This window comes from Hyperoodon ampullatus (assembly GCF_949752795.1).
Source record: "Hyperoodon ampullatus genome assembly, chromosome: X".
Classification (NCBI taxonomy): Eukaryota; Metazoa; Chordata; class Mammalia; order Artiodactyla; family Ziphiidae; genus Hyperoodon; species Hyperoodon ampullatus.
The window spans coordinates 103,308,191-103,333,474 of record NC_136913.1 but is presented as its reverse complement, the minus strand read 5'-3'; the positions used below and the strand labels follow the sequence as shown (position 1 = coordinate 103,333,474).

Here is a 25,284-nt window from a genome sequence, read left to right as displayed (position 1 = left end):
TTTTAACATTCCTCTACTTCATTAGGTACTCATCCTGAATACAGCCAATCAAAATCATATTTAGAGGGCGACACACGTATACGTATGTATATATGCATATACATACGTATACGTGTATAGAAATATAAATGAATAATTTAAATTATTAAGTGTCCCAAGTAAAGCAGTCCCAGAGAACTTAGGTCAGGTTCTGGGCGACTCAGGGTGTCCCTATGCATCTTAGCCTAATGGTACGGCCGGGAAGGTCACACGACTACTATGGACGCGTGACCAGCCTAGGTAGGGGAGATCCGCGACGCATGAGTGACGTCATTTCTGCGCGACTCTTACTTTTGCCTTTTTGTTTTCCGACTGCTTCTCTGAGCTATGCCTAAAGTAGTTTCGCGGTCCGTAGTCTGCTCTGACACCCGGGATCGGGAGGAGTATGACGACGGCGAGAAGCCCCTTCACGTCTACTACTGTTTATGCGGCCAGATGGTCCTGGTGCTGGGTGAGTAGTCTGCAAGGAGCTAAACTTCGGGTTCTGGAGGGCGCATTTCCTCTCGCCGTGATCTGGCAGCCGAGTCTTTGCGAGGATTTCCGTCTCCATCAAAATTCTCCGTACCCATCCCGCCCCACTCCAGGGCAGCTTTTCGGTTTTCTGTTTAACCTTGTGATTCTGTATCCAGACCTCTCTCAAAACTAAATTCCTCTTCCGTAAAAAATGTACTCACTCTCCTCCCGCTCCGCGTCTAGAAACTTTGTAACCTTTCTGCCGGATACAAGGATACTGTAACAGCTCTGATGTTACATGAAAATAACCTCCTACCCGCATTGATCCTACATTCTCCTCCAGCTATAACCTCATTTCTTTGCTTCTTTTGTAGCAAAACTTCTAAAAAGAATTACCTATATGGGCTGTCTCTGCATCCTCACTTCCCATTCCTTCTTGCCCTCACTTCAAGCAGGCTTTCCTTCTCACCTCACCATCCAAATCATATTTGTCAGTTACTAACGAACGTGTTACCAGTTTCAGTGGTCAATTATCAGTGCTCATTTAAATGCCCCTCTCAGTGGCATTTGACAGATGATCACTCCATCCTTCTTGAAACCCTTCATTTGCATCCAAGACTCCACACTTTACTGATTTTTCTCCTACCTTGATTTTCCCCCCTCTCTGTGTCTGGCTCCTTTTTCTGTCTCAGACTTTTAGGCATTGCACGGCCCTACGGCTCAGTCCTCTCATCTGTTCTCAATCTGTACTCACTCCTTAGGCTATCGCAACCCTTCCCAAGCTTTAAATACCGTCTATATGCTGATGACTCCCAAATGTTCCTCTTTAACCTGAACCTCTTCTCAAACTCCAACTGCCTACTCAGCGTCTCCATTTGGATGTCTAATGGACCTCTTAAAGAGACCGTGTTCTCACAACATTGTAAATCAACTATACTTAAATAAAATTTTTTAAAAATTAAAAAAAAGAGAGGGAGACCATGTTCAAAATTAACTTCATGATCTCCTACTTTCTGCTCTCCACTGTACCTCTCAGACTTCCCTATCACAGTCAGTGGTATCACTCTTCACAGAGTATCTCAGAATCATTCTTGGCTTCTCCATCCAGTCCATCAGCAAATTCTGCAGGTGCTTCCTTGAAAATCTATCTAGAATCTACTTTTTACCACCTCCATTTCTCCAAGCCACCACCATCCCTCACCTGGATTGCCACAGTAGTCTCTTGCTCGCCACTCTTTGTCCCCAGAGTCCTGGTCCAAACCAGTGTTTTCCTGTAACGCCAAGAGTAAGACCAAAGTCCATAACGAGACCCTGTGTGATCAGACCTCCAGCTACCTCTCAGATTTCATCTCCTAACACTCTTGCCCTTGCTCACTGCACTCCAGCTACAGCGGCCTTTTTGATTTTTTTCTGTCATGTCAAAATGTTCCTGCCCACAGGGCCTTTGGGATCGGTATTTCTTCTGCCTCAAACCCTTTCCCCTCCATGCCCCCTTACTTGATTCAGGTCTCTGCTGAAATGTCACTTCCTTGGAAAACCCTTCTGTGACTACCTTATCTAAAATAGCACCCCTGTCACCCTTTGTCCTCTTACCGTGCCTGATTTTTCTGGGTAGCACTTATCACTATCTGGATCACTGTGCATCCTCTTAATATCCTGTCTAACTTTTTTTTTTATTAGCACTTATCATTATCCAAGATCATGTTATATAATTATTAATTTGAAAATTTCTGCCTCCTCTGCTGGCCCGTAAACTTCATCAGGTCAGGGTCTTTGTCTGCTCGGTTCTTTGCTGAATCCTCAACACAGTGTTCCAACTGTGTCTGGTACATAGAAGGCCCTCCCGTATTTACTGAGTAAATGAATTCCCTTTTGATCACTTAGAGATGGGTCTGAATTCTTGTTCTGCTTCCTATTAAATGCGTGGCCAATCTCTTAGCCTTCCTAATCCTCAATTCCCTTACCTTTAAGCTAGGAATAGTAAATGTCTACTCCGGCAGGTTGTTGAGAAGAGTCACGAGCTGATGTGCAAACTGCCTCATGCTAACTCCCCTCTTCACCTCCTCCGTGAATCTCCAATCACTCTGATCACTTGATTTCTCTGTCATCCTTTAGGTACTTAATTTGCATTGTATCAATTTTCCATCTGCTTTATAACTGTACCTAATTTATTTCCTGTATGTTTTCATTGTTTTTGGATTAGAACTCCTCTAACTGGGATGGGTCATTCACATACCATATATATAATAGCATACCGCCCACCCACTCTCTCCTTTCCGAAGCACTTATCCAACTTTTCCAATCAATGCCTTCCTCATAGGCATTCCAGGACGTTTGATCGTCTCTTCTCATTCTAATACATTATAGCACAAGCCAAGTGTACCAGGATCAGAAATACTCATAGAAAACTTGAATTGCAGTGCTGGGAAGGACTTTTGAGATAATGTAATCAAGTAAGGAGAGAGAGCCCTAGAGAGGAAGTGATTAGCCAGAGCTGGGGCTAAAATCCAGGTCTCCTGACACCAAGTCATTTTTAGTTGGAACATTCAATAATAGGCTTCAATAAGCGTGATAATTATAGTAAAAATTACAGTGCTAAGGGCCCCACTGAAAGCTTCTGATTGCCTCAGGGTATTTTTCAGTGGCTCTCGTGACCAAATCTTTCTCCATTCCACCAGACTGTCAGTTGGAGAAATTGCCCATGAGGCCCCGGGATCGGTCCCGTGTGATTGATGCTGCCAAACACGCCCACAAGTTTTGTAACACAGAAGACGAGGAGACTATGTATCTTCGGAGGTAAGAGGTTGATGTTCTCTGTCTAGGATTTCCTGGTTGTCTTGGGGTCTAGTTCTGAGGAGTATAAATACCCCATCTAGTATGGAACAGGTCATCCATTTGGGGCCCAATACTTTGACATTTGTGGTGGGTTTCTAACTTCTGTTAATGCAGCCATATCTTTATTGTGCTTTGTTGAAGTGGTGCTGAGATGTGATTCTGTTGCCATTTGATAGCTGTGATTTGGGTTTTTTGCAAGTAGAATGAGTTCATTCAACCTGTAATCTCCAGCACACCAGATGCCGGGCACTGAGCTAGGGACTGGATCAGCAAAGATAAATAAGGCACTGTCCTTACCATTAAAGAGCTCATGGCTCAGTGAGGGAACAGATTACCTACTGTGATATGATAAAATACTGGTGTGGTGAACAGAAGCCTATGGGAAAACAGACAGTAGCAGATCATCTTGCCTGAATGGTGGTCAAGAAGGACACCAGAAGATGGTGACATTTGTGTTTGGCCTTGAACTAGGATTTCACCAAGTAGATGGAGGAGCATTCCAGGTGGAGGGGACTCTGGAAGCATTAAAAGCACCAAATATGGTGTGCCTGGGAAATTTAAGTAGTCCCTTGTGGCTAGAGCCTAAGTTACTTTACAGGAAGCGGTTCATGCATCCTGGGGTGAGGACAGAGTAGAATGCTAAAGTAGACAAGTTTGGACTTTATCTTCAGGCAATAGCCATCTTCTTTTTTTAAGTAGAGGAGTGACATGGTTAGATCCGTTTTAGATTTGGGAGTCCTTGGTGTATATGGGGAGTTGAAACCTGGGAAGGGATACAGTTACATGGAAAGTGTGTGGAGCAAGAAGAGAGGATTGAAGACGTCATCCTGGGAAACATTGATGTTTGAAAAGCAGACAAAATAATTGGAACATAACCAGGAGAACCTGGTGATGTGGAAAACAGGAGAGGAGAGAATTTCAAGAAGTGAGGGAAGGGGGTGGTCATCAACAGGTGCCAAATGCCACAGAGAGGTCATCCTGCTCTAAGTCCATTCATTCATTCAGCAAATATTTCATTTATTGAGCTCCTACTGTGTGCCAGGTACTGTCCTAAAAGTCTGGGATATACTAGTATATTAGTTTGTTAGGGCTGCTATAACAAAGTACCATAAACTAGGCGGCTTAAAACAACAGAAATGAATTGTCTCACAGTTCTAGAGGCTGGATTCTGAGATTACTGTGTCGGTAGGGCCATGCTCTCTCTTGAAGGTTCTAGGGGAGGAGCCTTCCTTGCCCCTTCCTAGCTTCTGGTGTTTGCTGGCAGTCCTTAACATTTCTTGACCTGTAGATGCATCACTCTAGTCTCTGTCTGCATCATTGTATGGCTCTTTCCCTGTGTTTCTGTCTCTGTGTTTTTTCTCTTCTTACAAGGACGCCAGTTATATTAAATTAAGGGAACATTCTGCTCATCTCTGTGACCTCATCTTAACTAATTATATCTGCAATGACCCTCTTTTCAAATAAGGTCACACTCTGAGGTTCCTGGAAGGGCATAACTTTTTAAGGGACACTATCCAAACCAGTACAACCAGTAAACAAGCAAAGAACCTTGCCTGTACAGAGCTTATTTTCTAGTGTTGAACCGGAAAAAGCTGCAGGCTGACATCTAGCTATGTTTATTTAAGAAACCAAACTGTTATCAGCCCACACTAAAGAAAACAGTTAGAAACTATTGCTAGGCGACATTCAGTACCAAATCAGGCACCACTGTGACAAATGAGCTTCTAGAATTATGTAGTTGAAGAGAAAATTGCTTATATACAGGATACAAGTGGGGACACAGATTATAAAACATATGAAATTCACAAAGGAAGGCCCTCCAGGTAACATTGGGAAAGTCCTCCATTGTGGTATATAGGAAGGTTTATAAATAACATGCCCTATCTTAAGCTAATCCATTCTCTTGTGCTTTTTCTCCCTCTGTTAACCTTTATTTAGGTTTCTGATTTTGAAAATTCTCAACTGTCTTTAGGATTGCTAAAATATTTATTACATGTGTCATAATTATATGTAACAGTTCTAGATAATATGTATTAAACGTATATATATATTAGTTAATACAGAAAGTAATCTAACAACACAACTAGGCCACAGGCTCCTATGGCACTATAAGGCAGATGCCGTCACCTGTAGGCCAGAAAACTGGGAGGCCCTAGGCTGAAGTGGCAACCCTGGAATCCAGTCAGCCTGTTCCTGGAAGTGAGCCAGCTTTGGGCCCAGCCTTAGTGCCGGGTATTGCACAGGCCAGTGACCTCTGGCCAAGTGACTCTGTTGGGCCACAGAGTTCTCAGAGTTTACCAAAAAGGCATGGTAGACTTCCCCCTTGGTTGACATAGTTCCTGCTCTAATCATGAACAGTCTTTCCAAGGGCCCACTTTAGCATGCTCCTTTCTTATCAGGGGTGAAATTTCAGTCTGATCTTAGCCCTCCTATTCTTTAGCCAGATGAGTGTGAGAGCCCCAGTTACTGAAAATATGGCAGTCTGCCTAATGCATGCCCTGGAGCCTGTCACTTTCCACCTCCAAGTCTTCCATTCTAAAGTACCTCTCCTTTGACTCTGTTGTTCCCTAGTACCTTCCCTCCCTCATCCATTGCTTCCCCAGTTGCCCATCCAGTGGGTGCTTTTCTATCTGGATCTTTGTTGACCATGCCTCCCTTGATGCTGTCTCCTTCCTTGACTTCTGTGAAGCTACTCTTGTGATTCTCCTTCTACTTCTTTGGCTTTCTCAGTCTTCTGGATTCTTCTTCCTGCCCCTTAAATGTTGGCATTCCCCAGGGTTCTGGCCTTGATTTTATCCCCTCTCTCTCTATACTCTCCTTGGCCATTCTTACCACCTCTCATGGCATCAGTTACACTTATATGCTGATGACTCACAAAATCTAGATCTGCCTCCGTTTCTCTCTTGTGCCCAGAACTGTATATCTAACTACCTATTCTACCTCTTCACCTGATGTTCTACCTCAGATACAGCATGACTAAAGCCAAACTCATTTCTCTAATGTGGAAAATCCCACAGATTTGTTCACTCAGCACCACTCCAACACTCTACTATTTTACCTGCCTATATACCAGTGTCTGTAAAGATAGGGTACATATTCCAGCTTCTCCCCACTCCAAAAACCCCCTAAGATTCTGAATGTGACTTAGCTTTTGCCAAGTAAAATGGACAGAAGTAGAAGTTGTTGGGTGGGGCTTCCAAGGAGAGTCCTTTTTACTCTTCTCATTCCTTCCTGCTTTTTTGAAAACGGGCGTGATAATTGGAGCACCAGCAGCCGTCCTGGGACTGGAAAGGGAAGGCCACAAGGATTGCAGAGTTTTTGCCATGCTATCCTTGGGTCTCAACCATTACCAGGAACCGCCTTCCTCTACACTTATTTTACGTGAGAAGAAACTCTTGTGTTGAAGCCACTGCAGTCAGGTCTCTGAAGGTGTCAGCTAAACACAATTCCTTCTTTTTCCTCCTCCTACGATGACATCACCACTCACGCAGTGGCCCGGGGCAGAAATCTGGGAGCCAGTCCTGTCTTTGTCTCATCCATCCCCGCGCCCCACCATCCCCTGCACACATCCAGTCACTCGCCATGTAATGTCGATTCTACCTTCTAGTCTGTCTTGTGGCTGCCTCCTCCTGTTCAGCCCAGCCATACTGCCATCATTCTGGTACCCGTCATCACTTGCTTGGGCTATCGAAGTGTCCTCTTACCTCTCCCCACCCCCCGCTCTCCTCCAGTCTATCGTCTACTGCCTGAATGATCTCACATGCACGTTATGTTAGTTTCCTGCTTCAGATCTTTCAGTGACTCTTCATCACCTACAGCAGTGCCTTTCAAACGTTTTTAAGCAATGAATCCTTTCTTCAAATGAAATTTTTACCAGAAGTATAAATAAACAAGAAGCTTCTCTGATTGGGGAAGAGTTGAGCCCAACCCATTAAGGACTTCTCCCCTTTCTCCTATCCGATTTCATTTAGGGATCATTGTGGAGCGCAATTTAAAAAATCCTGGCTAGCAGGATAAAATCCAAGTCTGAAGGCTGTCTATGATCTGGCCCTAGCCTACCTGTTCATCCTCATCTCCTGGTATTCCTATGGGTTTTTTTTGTTGTTGTTTGTTTTTTTGAACAGCAAACATTGATCATCTCATATAGTTTCTGTGGGTCAGGAATCTAAGAACAGCTTAGCTGGATGGTCTCTCATGAGGCTGTGGTTAAGAGGTTGACCATGGGTGCAGTCATTTGAAGTCTTCATTAGGGCTGGAGGTTCCACTTCCAAGGTGGTTCACTCACATGGTTGGCAGCTGAGTGCTAACTGTTGGGAAGAAGCATTAGTTCCTTAGAACAAGGATCTTCCATAGGGCTGCTTGAGTGTCCTCGTGACATGGCAGCTGGCTTCCCACAGTGTGAGTAATCCAAGAGAGAGCGAGTTGGAAGCTATAATGTCTTTTATGACCAAGACTCAGAAGTTACACACCATCATTTCTTCAGTGTCTTATTGGTGTCACAAGTCAGCTGTGTTCGTTGTGGGAGGGCAATATACAAGGATAATTGACATTATTATGTCAATACCAGGGGGCGAGAATCATTGGGGCTATCTTAGATGCTGCTACCACAACCAGGGAGAATGTTTTATTTTGTCTTTGGCCTTTCCTATCTCACATATTCCTAGAGATTAAGGACAAGAAAGAAAATCAAGGTCCATTAAGTCCAAATATCTAGCTCATATTAATCTCTTTTTTATAATTGTACCACTTAAAACCCTTGTCTTATTTGTATTAAAGTCTCAATATCTCAAGAAGATGAACTTTTTTTCTTTTTTGGCTGTGCCATGCGGCTTGTAGGATCTTAGTTCCCCGACCAGGAATTGAACCCGTGCCCTCTGCAATGGAAGCATGGAGTCCCAACCACTGGACTGCCAGGGAAGTCCCTGTAGCTTTTTGTGTCTGGCATCTTTCATTTAGTATATTTTCAAGATTCATCCATGTGTAGAATGACTCAATAAATCATTTTTTTTTTGGCTGCGTTGGGTCTTCGTTGCTGAGCGTGGGCTTTCTCTAGTTGCAGCCAGTGGGGGCTACTCTTCGTTGCGGTGTGCGTGCTTCTCATAGTGGTGGCTTCTCTTGTTGCGGAGCACAGGCTCTAGGCTCGCGGGCTCAGTAGTTGTGGTGCATGGGCTTAGTTGCTTCACGGCATGTGGGATCTTCCTGAACCAGGGCTCGAACCCGTGTCCCCTGCATTGGCAGGCAGATTCTTAACCACTGCGCCACTAGGGAAGCCCCATCATTTCTCTTTATGGGTGAATAATATTCTATTGTATGGATACACCACGTTTTGTTTATCCATTCATCAGTTGATGGACATTTGGGCTTTATTTTTGGCTGCTTTGGGTCTTCGTTGCTATGCACAGGCTTTCTCTAGTTGCAGCAAGTGAGGGCTACTCTTCGTTGTGGTGCACGGGCTTCTCATTGCGGTGGCTTCTCTTGTTGCGGAGCATGGGCTCTATGTGCACGGGCTTCAATAGTTGTGGCTCACAGGCTCAGTAGTTGTGGCACATGGGCTTAGTTGCTCCGCGGCATGTGGATCTTCCTGGACCAGGGCTCGAACCCGTGTCCTCTGCATTGGCAGGTGAATTCTTAACCATTGTGCCACCAGGGAAGTCCTGTGTTGTTTTTTTTTTTAACTAACTTTTTAAAGTATTATGGCTAATGCTGCTGTAAACATTTGTGTACAAGTTTTTGTGTGAACATGCTTTTGGTTCTCATGGGTGGATATGTATGAGTTGCTGGATCATATGGTAACTCTGTGTTTAACCTTTTGAGGACCTGGTAGAGTGGTTTCAAAAGCAGTTGCACCATTTTACATTCTTGCCAGTAGTATATGAGAGTTCCTGTTTCTCCACATCCTTGCCAATAATTGTTATTGTCTGCCCTTTTTTTTTTTTTTGCGATACGCGGGCCTCTCACTGTTGTGGCCTCTCCCATTGAAGAGCACAGGCTCCGGACACGCAGGCCCAGCGGCCATGGCTCACGGGCCCAGCCGCTCTGCAGCATGTGGGATCTTCCCGGGGCAAGAACCCACGTCCTCTGCATTGGCAGGCGGACTCTCAACCACTGCGCCACCAGGGAAGCCCATTGTCTACCTTTTTGATATAGCTTTCCTAGTGTGTATGAGATGGTATCATTGTGGTTTTGATTTGCATTTCCCTGATGGCTAATGATGTTGAGCTTTTCATGTCCTTATTGGTCATTTATGTATCTTCTTTAGAGAAAGTCTAGTCAAATTCTGTGTCCATTTTTGGGCTTCCCTGGTTGCGTAGTGGTTAAGAACCTGCCTGCCAATGCAGGGGACATGGGTTCGAGCCCTGGTCCGGGAAGATCCCACATGCTGCGGAACAGCTAAGCTCATGCGCCACAACTACTGAGCCCGTGCTCTAGAGCCTGTGAGCCACAACTACTGAAGCCCACGCGCCTACAGCCCATGCTCCGCAACAAAGGAAGCCATTGCAATGAGAAGCCCGCACACCGCAATGAAGAGTAGGCCCTGCTTGCCACGACTAGAGAAAGCTCATGCACAGCTACAAAGACCCAACACAGCCAAAAATAAATAAATAAAATAAATAAATTTTAAAAAAGTTCTTGGGCTTCCCTGGTGGCGCAGTGGTTGAGAGTCCGCCTGCCGATGCAGGGGACACGGGTTCGTGCCCCGGTCTGGGAAGATCCCACATGCCTCAGGGCGGCTGGGCCCGTGAGCCATGGCCACTGAGCCTGAGCGTCTGGAGCCTGTGCTCCTCGATGGGAGAGGCCACAACAGTGAGAGGCCCGCGTACCGCAAAAAAAAAAAAAAAAATTCTTTGTCCATTTTTAAAATGGAGTATTTATGTTTTTTATTGTTGTAAGAATTTTTTATTATGGATACTAGTCCCTTATCAGATATATGATTTACAAATATTTTTTCCCTTTCTGTGGGTTGCCTTTTCACTTTCTTGATGGTATTCCTGGAAGCACAAAAGTTTTTCATTTTAATTGTCCCATTTATCTATTTTTTCTTTGATTGCTTGTGCTGTAGGTGTCATATTTTGAAAACCATTGCCTGATCTAAGGTCTTGAAGATTTATACTTATGTATTCTAACAGTTTTATAGGTTTGATTGTTACCTTTTTTTTTTTTTTGCTGCCCCTTGGTATGTGGGATCTTAGTTCCCCGACCAGGGATCGAACCCACACGCCCTGCACTGGAAGCACAGAGTCTTAACCATTGGACCACCAGGAAAGTCCCAGTTCTTACCTTTAAGTCATTCATCCATTTTGAGTTAATTTTTAAATTTTTTTGTTTATTTATTTTTTGCCCACACCACACAGCTTGTGGGATCTTAGTTCCCTGACCAGGGATCAAACCTGGGCCCCCTGCAGTGGAAGAGTGCAGAGTCCTAACCACTGGACCCCCAGGGAACTCCCCATTTTGAGTTAATTTTTGTACATAGTGTGAGGTAGGGATCTAAATTAATCCTTTTGTGTGTGGATATCCAGTTATCCTGGTACTATTTATCGAAAGACTATTCTTGGGATTTCCCTGGTGGCACAGTGGTTAAGAATCCGCCTGCCAGCGCAGGGCACACGTGTTCGAGCCCTGGTCTGGGAAGATCCCACATGCCGCGGAGCAACTAAGCCCGTGCGCTACAACTACTGAGCCTGTGCTCTAGAGCCCGCAAACCACAACTACTGAGCCCACGAGCCACCACTACCGAAGCCCGCGTGCCTAGAGCCCGTGCTCCGCAACAAGAGAAGTCACCGCGATGAGAAGCCCGCACACCGCAACAAAGAGTAGCCCCCGCTCGCCACAACTAGAGAAAGCCTGCGCGCAGCAACAAAGACCCAACAAAGCCAAAATAATAAATAAAATAAATAATTAAAAAAAAAAAAGAAAGACTATTCTTTCTCCCATTGAATGGTCTTGGCACCACTGAAAATAAATTAACCATATATGTATCGGTTTATTGTGGACTCTCAGTTCTGTTCCATTGATCTATATGTCTGTCCTATGCCAGTACTACCCTGTCTTGATTACTGTGGCTTTGTATTAAGTTTTGAAATTATGTACGAGTCCACCAACTTTGTTCTTCTTCAAGACTGTTTTGTCTATTCTGGATTCCTTACAATTCCATGTGAATTTTAGGATCAGCTTGTCAATTTCTGCAAAAAAGCCAGCTGGGATTTTGATAGGGATCGTGTTGAATTTGTAGATTCGTTTGGAAAGTATTGCCATCTTAACAATATTAAGTCTTCAGTCCATGAACATGAAGTGTCATTCCATTTACTTAGGTCTTTAATTTCTTTCAGTGATGTTTTGTAGTTTTCAGTGCACAAGTTATGCACTTCCTTTGTTAAATTTATTCCTAAGTATTTTATTATTTTTGATGCTATTGTAACTGGACTTGTTTTCTTAACTTCGTTTTTGGATTGTTCATTTCTAGTGTATAGGACTACCATTAATTTGTGAATATTGATCTTATATCCTGCAGCTTTACTAAACTTGTTTATTAGTCCTAAGAGTGTGTGTGTGTGTGTGTGTGTGTGTGTGTGTGTGTGTGTATGTATGCTTTAGGGTTTCTGTATATAAGATGATATCATCTGCAAATAGAGATGGTTTTACTTTTCCCCTTCTAATCTGGATGCTTTTTATTTCTTTTTTTGCCTAATTGCCCTGGCTAAAACTTCCAGTACAGTGTTGAATAGAAGTGTTGAGAGTGGATATCCTTGTCTTCTTCCTGATGTTAGAGGGAAAGGTTTCAGTTTTTCACCATTAAATATGATGTTAGTTTATGTGGCTTAGTAGATGTGAATTTTTCATAGATGCCCCTTATAAGGTAGAGGATGTTCCCTTCTATTTCTAGTATATTGAAGGGGCTTTGAATTTTGTCAGATGCTTTTTAAGCATCTGTTAAGATGATCATGTGTGTTTTCTCTTTTATTCTATTATTATAGTGTATCTCATTGATTGATTTTTTTTTTGTATGTTGCACCAATCTTGCATTCCTGGGATAAATTCCACTTGGCCATGTGGTGTAAACCTTCTTTATATGTTGCTTGATTCAGTTTTGCCTGTATTTTTTTAAAAATTATTTATTTATTTTATTTTTGGCTGCATTGGGTCTTCGTTGCTGCGTGCGGGCTTTCTCTAGTTGTGTCAAGTGGGGGCTACTCTTCATTGCAGTGCGCAGGCTTCTCATTGAGGTGGCCTCTCTCGTTGCGGAGCACAGGCTGTAGGCATGCGAGCTCAGTAGTTGTGGCACGTGGGCTCAGTAGTTGTGGCTCGCGGGCTTAGTTGCTTTGCAGCATGTGGGATCTTCCTGGACCAGGGCTCAAACCCATGTCCCCTGCACTGGCAGGCGGATTCTTAACCACTGCGCCACCAGGGAAGCCCCTGTATTTTTTTTTTGTTTTGAGGATTTTTGTCTGTATATTCTTAAACAATATTGATCTCTAGTTTGTTGCTTTTGTTGTTCTTGTGATATCTTTGGCTGGTATTGAGGTAATGCTGGCCTCATAAGATGAGTTGGGAAGTGTTTCTTCCTCTTCTGAAGTTTGTGAAGCATTGGTATTAATTCTTCTTTGAACTTTTGGTAGAATTCCCCAGTGAAGCCACTGGTCCTGGACTTTTCATTGTGCAAAGTTTTTTGATTACTAATTCAATCTCTTTATACTTGTTATAGTCTATTCACATTTTCTATTTCTTTTCCAGTGAGTTTTGGTAGTTTGTGTCATTCTATCATTCTAGGAATTTGTCCTTTTCATCTAGGTTATCTAGTTTGTTGGTATATAGTTGTTCATAGTATAATCTTAGAATCTTTTTTATGTCTGTAAGATCAGTAGTACTCCCTTGATTTTTTTAGGTCCCAAGAACATTAGACTATTTGTAATTCTGTGAATATGCTGTACTGTTTTGCCTTTTGCACATAGTTCTCCCTCTGCCTGAAATACTGTTTTCTATCAGGACTGTTGACTTAAACATCACCTCCACACGAAGCCTTCCATGACTGCCTCAGACTTGGTGCTCCCACCTCTGTGTTCCCATTACACCATATACATTCCTCCATTTAAGAACTTACCTCCATGGTTATAATTTTCCTCACTAAACTTAAATTCTTATAAGAATTCATTTAGTCAGTATTTATTGCAGTGCTATGCTTAGCTCTGGGGATAGAGTGTGAGACAGGCATGGTCTCCGCTGACTTCTGATCTCATGGACCTTGCAGTCTAGTGGGATGACAGAAAAATAAAGTAATTATGATTATGGAAAGTCATATGAATGAAACAAAGGGCTCATACAGAATCACATGAAAACCTCTTCGAAAAGGTGTTCAGGGAAGGCCTCTATGTCTAGGTGATAGTTGAACTGAGACCAAAAAAGATGAGAATGAGACAGGCTTGGCAAAGTGGTGAGAAGAGCATTCCGAGCAGAGAGAAGAGTGTGTGTGAAAGTTCAGAGGTGGGAAAGCACTTGTTTGTTCCAAGAACAAAAGAAGGCTGGTGTGGAGAGTGCACAGTGAGGTGGGGAGGGAATGTAGGAGATGAGGCTAGGCCCCATTCTCTGCTCAGTCAGTGCCTAGAAGGCCATGGTAAGGAGTTTGCATTTTATTCTAGCTGTCGTGGGAAGCCACTCTTGCCTCTATTTAGAGAATGATTTAGAGTGAGATGGTAATGGAAGAAGGTTCTAGAATAAGCGATCAGAATTTTTATTTTAGATATGAATTTAGAGTGGAGAAGGCCTAACTATCATACACACGATTGATTTGACCACACAGAAATCTAAAATTTCCACGGGGGGAAAAAGTCAAAGACAAGTGTCAAACTGGGGAAGAAATATTTGCAAGGCCCCTTAACGTTTGCAAGTCTCCATAATATAAAATAAAAAGACAACTCAATACACAAAAAATATGAACTGACAGTTAACAGAAAAGAAAATACAAATGCCTCTTAAATATATGAAAAGCTGCCTGACTTCACTCTTTAAAAAAAGAAATGCAAATTATGAGATCACATTTTTCACGTGCCAGATTGGCAATAATACATTTTAATAACATACTGTGTCGGTGAGACTGTAAGGAAACAGGAAGTCTCACATTGGTGGTGGGGGTATAAATTGCTTCAACTTCTCTAGAGAGTGATTTGGCTGTATCTATCAGAATTTAAAGTGGATACACTCTACAAGTTTATACAGCAGGTAAAAGACATTTTGGTTCATCCATACAAATGGATGGAATGCAGCCCTTAAAGAGAATGAAGCAACTCCTTATCAATTGATGGGGAAGGATCACATATATTTTTTAAGCAATATTTTTAAGTGTGACAGAAAGATAGACAATATGAAAAGGCAGAGGGCTATGTACCAGATGAAGGAACAAGATAAAACCCTAGAAAAACAACTAAATGAAATGGAGATAGGCAATCTTCCAGAAAGAGAATTCAGAAAAATGATAGTGAAGATGACCCAGGACCTCGGAAAAAGGATGGAGGCAAAGATCAAGAAGATGCAAGAAATGTTTAACAAAGATCTAGAAGAATTAAAGAACAAACAAACAGAGATGAACAACACAGTAACTGAAATGAAAAATACACTAGAAGGAATCAACAGCAGAATAACTGAGGCAGAAGAACAGATAAGTGACCTGGAAGATAGAATGGTGGAATTCACTGCTGCGGAACACAATAAAGAAAAAAGAATGAAAAGAAATGAAGACAGCCTAAGAGACCTCTGGGACAACGTTAAATGCAACAACATGCGCATTATAGGGGTCCCAGAAGGAGAAGAGAGAGAGAAAGAACCTGAGAAAATATTTGAAGAGATTATAGTCAGAAACTTCCCTAACATGGGAAAGGAAATAGCCACCCAAGTGCAGGAAGTGCAGAGAGTCCCATACAGGATAAACCCGAGGAGAAACACGCCGAGACACATAGTAATCAACTTGGCAAAAACTAAAGACAAAGAAAAATTATTGAAAGCAGCAAGGGAAAAACGACAAATAACATACAAGGGAACTCCCATAAGGTTAGAAGCTGATTTCTCAGCAGAAACTCTACAAGCCAGAAGGGAGTGGCACCATACACAAAAATAAACTCAAAATGGATTAGAGACCTAAATGTAAGATCAGGCATTATAAAACTCTTAGAGGAAAACATAGGAAGAACACTCTTTGACATAAATCACAGCAAGATCTTTTATGACCCACCTCCTGGAGTAATGGAAATAGAAACAAAAATAAACTTATGGGACCCAATAAAACTTCAAAGCTTTTGCACAGCAAAGGAAACCATAAAGAAGACGAAAAGACAACCCTCAGAATGGGAGAAAATATTTGCAAACAAATCAATGGACAAAGGATTAATTTGCAAAATATATAAACAGCTCATGCAGCTCAATATTATAAAAGCAAACAACCCAATCCAAAAATGGGCAGAAGACCTAAATAGGCATTTTTCCAAAGAACACGTACAGATGGCCAAGTGGCACATAAAAAGCTGCTCAACATCACTAATTGTTAGAGAAATGCAAATCAAAACTACAATGAGGTATCACCTCACACCAGTTAGAATGGGTATCATCAGAAAATCTACAAACAACAAATGCTGGAGAGGGTGTGGAGAAAAGGGAACCCTCTTGCCCTGTTTTTGGGAATGTAAATTGATACAGCCACTATGGAGAACAGTATGGAGGTTCCTTAAAAAACTAAAAATAGAATTACCATATGACCCATCAATCCCACTACTGGGCATATACCCAGAGAAAACCATAATTCAAAAAGACACATGCACCCCAATTTTCATTGCAGCAGTATTTAAAATAGCCAGGTCATGGAAACAACCTAAATGCCCATCGACAGATGAATGGATAAAGAAGATATGGTACATATATACAATGGAATATTAGCCATAAAAAGGAACGAAATTGGGTGATTTGTAGAGACGTGGATGCATCTAGAGACTGTCATACAGAGTGAAGTAAGTCAGAAAGAGAAAAACAAATATCATATATTAACGCATATATGTGGAACCTAGAAAGTGGTACAGATGAACCGGTTTGCAGAGCAGAAATTGAGACACAGAAGTAGAGAACAAACGTATGGACACCAAGGGGGGAAGGTGGTGTGTGTGTGTGTGTGTGTGTTAAATTGGGCGATTGGGATTGACATGTATACACTGATGTGTATAAAATGGATGACTAATAAGAACCTGTTGTATAGAAAGATAAATAAAATTAAATTTAAAATAAAAACGATTTTTATGTGAACAAAAAGGTAGAGAGTAGTATAAGATTTGTTACATTTGTCATAAAAGGAAGAGAAAAAAGTATTTTCTTTATATGCCAAGAAGGATTCTTTGGTTGTATCATCGACTCTTTCTGGGAAGAACCGAGGAAACTGGAAACAGTGTTTGCCTCTGGTGAAGAGAACTGGGCACGTGGAAGATGAATAGGGAGGATATTTACCTTTCACATTATACTCTTTCATATATCATGTGCACGTTACCCATTTTAAAAATCGAAACAGGAAGGGAAAGTGCAGAGACCAGTTAGGAAGCTGTGTCAATAGTCTGGGGCAGAGATACTGGTGCCCTGGGCTGAGATGGTGGCAGGAGGGTGCAGACAAGTAGACAGGTTCAAGACCTTTTTTGTAGATACAGTAAAATCCACAGGATTTGCTGACGAAGTAGGTTGTGGGAGATGAGGGAAAGAGAAGACAAAGATGAGTCCCAGGTTTCTGTTAAGCAACTGGATGGGTGGAAGAATCTTTATTTCCCAGTTGATTATCTAAGGCAGTGTTGCGTGGGCTCTTGAGCTTGACTGCCGGGGCTTGAATTCAACGTGTTCTACTCCTAACTCTATGACCTCGGGCGAACTATGTAACTGCTTTGTGCTTAGGCGCCCTCAATTGTAAAATGAGAATGATAACATGGCCTACCTCACAGGGTTGTTGTAAGGATCACATGCAGTTTAGAACAGCCCCTGGTCCATAATAAAAGCTATACCAGTGATCGCCACTCTTGTTATTGTTGTCACTGTTACAGTGACCCCAACTGCTGCTGTGACCACAGCTACTACAGCGCCTCCTCCTCTGTCAGGGAGGTGCTTGCCCCATTTTAGGGGCTCAGTAAGTGTTTGTGGAAGGAAGGAATGCTTTAAAATGAATATATGTGTAAATAGGCAGCTGAGCTATGAAAGGATAACTTTTTTAAAATTAAGTTACTTTATTTATTTATTTATTTACTTTTGGCTGTGTTGGGTCTTCGTTTCTGTGCGAGGGCTTTCTCTAGTTGTGGCAAGCGGGGGCCACTCTTCATCGCGGTGTGCGGGCCTCTCACTATCGCGGCCTCTCTTGTTGCGGAGCACAGGCTTCAGACACGCAGGCTCAGTAGTTGTGGCCCACGGGCCTAGTTGCTCCGCGGCATGTGGGATCTTCCCAGACCAGGGCTCAAACTTGTGTCCCCTGCATTGGCAGGCAGATTCTCAACCACTGCGCCACCAGGGAAGCCCAAGAATAACTTTTGAAAAGCCCTTTTAGCATTTGAAGAAATGAGCTAGTGAGGTTGGTAGGTTATGAGATTTGTTTGTATCTTTTGTTTTTTAACTTCCATTTTCTGTGCAGGCCTGAAGGCATTGAACGACAGTACAGGAAGAAATGTGCAAAGTAAGTATTAACAGTGTGGGTTTCTCTGAGCATAAGCAAGTAGAGGCAATGATGTGTTAGGAAAAGAATCATTTGGAGACAATTCTCTGTTATATCTTTATCCCTATAATCTTACCTGCCTTCAAACTTCAATTATGCAAATACCAGTATGCTTCTTAAAGAGATGCAACTGACCAAGTTACATCTCTGACCAGCTGGCCACAAAAATGGTTTTATTTATTTTTTGTTTGTTTGTTTGTTTTTTTACAAAAATGGGTTTTTAAACATAGTATTATTTTTTCACTGAGGTGTAACTTATATATAATAAAATTTGCCCTTCCTAAGTATACAGTTTGATGAGTGTTGACAAAAGCATAGAGCCATGTAACATCACCACTCCTGTGACATAGACGTTTCCAGTGCTCCTTTGCAATCAGTCTCCTTCCTCACCCCTCCACTCGCCAGCACTGATCTGCCTTCTGTTACCATGGTTTTACCTTTTCTAAAATGTGATGTAAATTCTACAGTATGTGTTCTACTACATACAATATGTATCTCTTACATCTGGTTTCTTTCATGTAGCATGATGCTTTGGGGATTCATCCGAGTTGTTATGTGTATCAGTAATTTGTTCCTCTTTATTGCTGAGTAGTAGTCATTGCACCACAGTTTGTTTAACCATTGACCTGTTGAAGGGCATTTGAGTTGTTAATGGCTTTGGCTATTATAAATAAAGCTGCTATGAACATTCTAGTATAAATCTTGTGGGAACATGTGTTTTCTCTTGGAGTGGAATTGTTGGGTCATATGGTAAATGTAACATAGTGTAATTTTTTTTAATATTTATTTTTTATTTATTTCGGTTGCACCGGGTCTTAGTTGTGGCAGGCAGCCTCCTTAGTTGTGGCACGTGGGCTCCTTAGTTGTGCCATGCAAACTCTTAGTTGCAGCCTGCATGCGGGATCTAGTTCCCTGATCAGGGATTGAACCTGGGCCTCCTGCATTAGGAGTGCAGAGTCTTAACCACTGCGCCACCAGGGAAACCCCAACATAGTGTAATTTAATCCAAACTTATTTATAAAGTCTGTTATAGGACTACAGACCCAAGAACTTTAGAGACTATTATTTAAAGATATATATGATTTCCAGCTTTAGGTTGTTACAGTGAGAATATTAAACTATAATAAGTTTAATCTTGTTGATGAATTACAGTTCAATCTTGGCTCTCAGAAGACTCAGACTAGAATTAAAGCAGGGAAATGGCTAAGAAGGCATTTTAGTTTACAGCCACATTAGATTTGTTAGACTACTTTAATCATATCTTATGGGTATGGGTCTACTTCACTTAGTTGAAGAAGTATAATAGAAGTGACCAACCAGGACTTCCCAGGTGGTGCAGTGGTTAAGAATCCGCCTGCCAATGCAGGGGACGTGGATTCAAGCCCTGGTTTGGGAAGATCCCACATGCCACGGAACAACTAAGCCTGTGTGCCACAACTACTGAAGCCTGTGCACCTAGAGCCCGTGCTCTGCAACAAGAGAAGCCACCGCAATGAGAAGCCTGCACACTGCAACGAAGAGTAAGCCCCACTCGCTGCAACTAGAGAAAGCCTGTGTGCAGCAACGAAGACTCAAAGCTGCCAAAAATAAATAAATTAATTATTTTTTTAAAAAAGAAATGACCAACCAAAGAAAGCATGACGATTGCTACAGAGCTTAGTTGGAAGACCACTGCAGTGGAGCCTTTATGCTCCTTCTTTTTTAAAAAAAAAATTAATTAATTAATTAATTTTTATTTTTGGCTGAGAGGGGTCTTTGTTGCTGTGTGCGGGCTTTCTCTAGTTGCGGCGAGTGGGGGCTACTCTTCATTGCAGCGCGTGGGCTTCTCACTGTGGTGGCTTCTCTTGTTGCAGAGCACGGGCTCTAGGTGTGTGGGCTTCAGTAGTTGAGGCTTGCGGGCCCTAGAGCGCATGCTCAGTAGTTGTGGCGCACGGGCTTAGTTGCTCTGTGGCATGTGGGATCTTCCTGGACTGGGGCTCCAACCCGTGTCTCCTGCATTGGCAGGTGGATTCTTAACCACTGCACCACCAGGGAAACCCTATGCTCCTTCTTGACACTGCAAAAACAAAACTAGACAGAATCCCCAAACTAGTTACCCAGACTTCTGGGAATAATGGCAGTAGTTTTAACTGGAAAGCAATCAGTAGCAGGAGCCAGCGTTTCCCAAACTTGTCTAATTATAAGAATCACTTGGGATGCTAAGACGGCTTCCTGGCCCTCACCCCCCAGAGTTGATGAATCAGGATCCTCTGGGGGAGGGCCCTCAGAATCTGATCAGCAATTTTAACAAGCACCGTCAGTGATTCTTTTTTTTAAAAATTTATTTATTTCTGGCTGCATTGGGTGTTCGTTGCTGCATGCGGGCTTTCTCTAGTTGCTGCAGGCTTTCTCTAGTTGCTGTGAGCGGGGGCTACTCTTTGTTGTGGTGCACGGGCTTCTCATTGCGGTGGCTTCTCTTGTTGCAGAGCACGGGCTCTAGGTGCGCAGGCTTCAGTAGTTGTAGCACACGGGCTCAGTAGTTGTGGCTCGCGGGGTCTAGAGCACAGGCACAGTAGTTGTGGTGCACAGGCTTAGTTGCTCCGCGGCATGTGGGATCTTCCCGGACCAGGGTTCAAACCCGTGTCCCCTGCATTGGCAGGCAGATTCTTAACCACTGCGCCACCAGAGAAGCCCAACCGTCAGTGATTCTTACCAAGTAGTTTTGGGAAACACTGGGAAGAGCTAATCATCAGTTTATGCCACAAACACAAATATTCCCAGAGTCTAAGCACACTTTGTGAAACACTGTTTTGGGGATTTGGATTCTGAGGCCTCCCTGAGATTCACTTTGCTGTTTGCAGGTGCGGGCTGCCACTCTTCTACCAGTCCCAACCGAAGAATGCTCCTGTGACCTTCATTGTGGATGGAGCAGTAGTCAAGTTTGGCCAGGGTTTTGGGAAGACGAACATATATACTCAGAAACAAGAGCCTCCTAAGAAAGTAATTATCACTGAAGGAGACAGATGGGTTAACATAGCTACAGATTTAGCCCTAAAATTTTAAATAAGATTATGGTGCATGAGAAACTGCCCTTTATTAAGAGAATGCCATTTTTGTGTGTAAGCAGATGCTACAAAATTGTAACACCTATTATGTGTTCTCTTTTCTTTCCTACATCTGCTCTATGAGTAAAGTTAGAAATTGTATGGTTTTTATTCACATTTACTTCCTTTGAAATTTCTCCTTTTTCCAGTGTGAACAATTAAAAATTGAATGAATAAGGCTAGTCTTTAAATATACTTTTAAAAACCCTTGATGGCAAATACTAGAAAAATATAATGCACATTAAAAGATGGGCACTTTTAGATAGGCCAGCCTGTCCCAAGGAGGTCCCCTGCCCCCAGGAACCAGGCTTGTACACTTGCACACACCCAGTCACACATACACACACACAACTCACAGAGCCTCTTGAGGTAAACTAGACTGATTCCTCTTCCTGCAACTCCAGGTGATGATGACGAAACGGACTAAAGACATGGGCAAGTTCAGCTCTGTCACTGTGTCTACTATTGATGAAGAGGAAGAGGAGATTGAGGCTGTAAGTGCTCCTGCTCTCAGGGGAATTGGAATGCGGGGCGGGAGGAGGGGACTCTCGAAGCAGAGCATTGAGTAACAGAACAACTAGAAACTTCGCTTGTAGATATTGCTCTGCTACTAAGAAACGCTGTGATACCGGGCTGGTTCCCGTTTCCCTGGGTCTCAGGGACATCTCTGTAAGATAAGGAGCAGGGAGTTGGACTAGATCAGTCATTTTTTTCATACTGTTTTTTGAGATGCCTTAGGGGGCAAATCCCTCCTCATCCCTCTTCAGTTGAAAAACTACTGGGCTCAGCAATTTCAAGTCCCTTCCAGTCCAGCTCTGATGGTGTGGGAGTCTGTCCTTAGCAAGAGCAGCAATTACCTTTATGGTATTTCAGTATAATGATGTTTACAGAGATGTTATCTGTTATTTAAATGTGGTTTCGGTTGAAGCCTGACTCTCCCGGATTATGGAAAAGCTGAAGAGTGGAAAGGGAGCAGTCTTGCCATTTCAGTAATAATTTCATAATTTGAGGAGTATAAACTTCTCCCGAGGTCTCTGTTGCTCTTCTTTGGTGAGACTGCTGGTCTAAGGGTGCTTCTTTCTTCCCTCAGAGAGAAGTTGCTGACTCGTATGCGCAGAATGCCAAGGTGATTGAAAAGCAGCTGGAGCGCAAAGGCATGAGCAAGAGGCGGCTGCAGGAGCTGGTGAGTGGCGGGGCCGGGGGGTGGCAGGCGCTGGGCTGGACTGTTTGGGTTCCTCGGTCTGAAAGACCCTCCGGCAGGGGGGGAATCCTTTCAGAAGTCTATCGGGGGTTATGGTTTGGCTGGCTGCCAGGTGTCTAACTGTGGGCCGTGGCTGTCAGTACATACCCTTCTCTGGGATAGTGACCACAGGATCCAAGCCCCAAATGATAGGTCTTGTTAGACAACCCTAACGAGAATGATAAGTTAATCTGCTACTTGTGGTCCAAGGTCAGGAGTTCAAGATCGGGGCTCATGGGTGCTCTCCCAGGATATGAGGCATACAGTGGGGCACCAGGATTGGGGCTGGTCGCTGTTTCTTAAAGCACTGCTTCCACCACCACTGTCTGTGCTATTCCTGGGCTCTTTGTTGAGCACACACGTCTATATGTGATGGTGCCTATGTTTCTGTTTTCCTGATCATAAGTTACTTATGATATTTCTTTCAAATCAGACATCCCAGCATTGGTGCCTCATCGAAAAGTATACCAGTCTATTCTACTGACTGTAGAGGAGTTTTTGGTGACAGAGGTAGTGGGTCTTGAGAGCTGCTTTACCTTGCCATAGTGATCTAGAGCAGTGCTTATCAGATTTTCTGAGGTGAAGGACCAGTGCTTGCTTCTTGTTTTAAAATTTGTCAAGAGTAGATTTGTAATTTATAAAATGCAATAAAAATGAATTTGCCTGAATTCTTCTTATGAGATTATTTTACTTTATAATTCCTCTGTCAAATTGCTATAAAAGTTTCTAAATGCTTACTCTCAATTTTTGTGTGTATCTTCATGGACTGCACAACTTTAAGTAGCACTGTTCTAGAACAGTGTTCTTCCTCCTGTTCTGCCACAAATAGGATACTGATATGTCATGATATTGATTCCTCCAGTCCTTCAGGGGTCCTGGAGCTGTGGGATCCCTACACTGATAGACCACAGCCCTGTGTGTTTACCCCATTTTACCATACAGATATTATTATCTTCAATGTGTGTCATAACATCAGAAAGGTTGGAAAGCAGTTGCTAGAGTTTCATCACAATTTTAGAAATATGGTTCTAGTTTGTATTAAATGAGCATGAGGGGATAGTGTTGGGGCAGTTAGAATAAGGCAGGAAAATCAGAATTTCATGTCATGTATCAGGACATATACTTTTCTTCCTTTCCAGGCTGAACTGGAAGCCAAGAAAGCGAAAATGAAGGGAACCTTGATTGACAACCAGTTCAAATGATCAGGACCTTTCTGTGAACCCAGACTGGAGGCAAGCATTTAGATCAGGAGGAAAAAGAGCGTTTTCTTGACTACATGGACTGGTTCCTACCTTTATGCCCCAGCAGAAGGTTTTACGTGGCTTCCCAGTGATTCTCTTACATTCAGTGAGGTCTTTGAGTCCCTCTGACCTGCTTTCTAGAGATGGATTTTTCTCAATCTTTCTGTGTATAGGTCTTCTGTACTATTTTTTGTCCATTTGATATGAACTTCTTCATCTGTGTAGAAGCTCTGTGAATAGATCAGTGCTTCAGTGTGTCTAGTTTCTAAAGGAGCTATTCTTTTTTTTTTTTTTTTTTGTGGTACGTGGGCCTCTCACTGTTGTGGCCTCTCCCCTTGCGGAGCACAGGCTCTGGACACGCAGGCTCAGCGGCCATGGCTCATGGGCCCAGCCGCTCTGTGGCATGTGGGATCCTCCCGGACCGGGGCACGAACCCGTGTCCCCTGCATTGGCAGGCGGACTCTTAACCACTGCGCCACCAGGGAAGCCCTAAAGGAGCTATTCTTATTCCTTCTTCAAAGTTCATGAAATGTTTAAAGATTTTTGAAAAAAAATATGATGTCATAGAAAAAAGTAACATGAATTACATTTAAAGTTACAGCAAGCCAGATCCTTTTAGGTGGCTCTGTCTCTGTTCTTAGACTGGCAGGTATTGGCTAGGGTTTGAATCTCTCTACTGTCAGAGAAAATCCATAACAAGCCAAAATCTGCATAAAGTTTCCTTTACCTCAAATGTTAAAACTCTAGGCACGCCAACCCTTATCAGATGTTGTACATACGGAAGGAAAAGCCAGATTCAAGTGAGGGGGTAGGATAGCTCTGATCTGAATGAAAATTGGGTCTTGGTAAGCAACCCAAGGGAGCTACCATCCTGTGAAGCAGCTAAGAGCGTTGCTTCCATGTGTGGGCACGTGGGAGGGAGACATGGTAGAGTAAGAAATGACACCGACTCTAGGTCCATCCGCCTCACTACAAATAACTCAATTTCGTTTCTTTTTATGGCTGAGTAATATTCCATTGTATATATGTGCCACATCTTCTTTATCCATTCATCTGTTGATGGACACTTAGGTTGCCTCCATGTCCTGGCTATTGTAAATAGAGCTGCAATAAACATTGTGGTACATGACTCTTTTTGAATTATGGTTTTCTCAGGGTATATGCCCAGTAGTGGGATTGCTGAGTCGTATGGTAGTTCTATTTGTAGTTTTTTAAGGAATCTCTATACTGTTCTCCATAGTGGCTGTACCAATTCACATTCCCACCAACAGTGCAGGAGGGTTCCCTTTTTGCCACACCCTCTCCAGCATTTATTGTTTCTAGATTTTTTGATGATGGCCATTCTGACCAGGGTGAGATGATATCTCATTGTAGTTTTGATTTGCATTTCTCTAATGATTAATGATGTTGAGCATTCTTTCATGTGTTTGTTGGCAATCTGTATACCCAGAGTCTGTCATACAGAGTGAAGTAAGTCAGAAAGAGAAAAACAAATGCCATATGCTAACACATATATATGGAATCTAAGAAAAACAGAAAGGTCATGAAGAACCTAGGGGTAAGATGGGAATAAAGACACAGACCTACTAGAGAATGAACTTGAGGATATGGGGAGGGGGAAGGGTAAGCTGTGACAAAGTGAGAGAATGGCATGGACATATATACACTACCAAACGTAAA

General features: G+C 42.8%; 1 protein-coding gene across 2 annotated transcripts; it reads left to right on the top strand.

The window, feature by feature from the left end:
• Positions 1 to 366: 366 nt before the first annotated feature.
• Positions 367 to 23,595, top strand: STEEP1 (STING1 ER exit protein 1; the record flags this gene model as incomplete). Of its 2 annotated transcripts, XM_079727489.1 has the most annotated exons (7): positions 367 to 490; positions 3,171 to 3,288; positions 17,960 to 18,001; positions 20,881 to 21,019; positions 21,528 to 21,617; positions 22,214 to 22,306; positions 23,503 to 23,595. In XM_079727489.1, 7 exons carry the CDS (start codon positions 367 to 369, stop codon positions 23,563 to 23,565), a joined length of 669 nt encoding a protein of 222 aa, XP_079583615.1. In that variant the 3' UTR covers positions 23,566 to 23,595. The 2 variants fall into 2 exon arrangements, with proteins under 2 accessions (XP_079583615.1, XP_079583616.1); XM_079727490.1 differs by lacking the exon at positions 17,960 to 18,001.
• Positions 23,596 to 25,284: the final 1,689 nt, after the last annotated feature.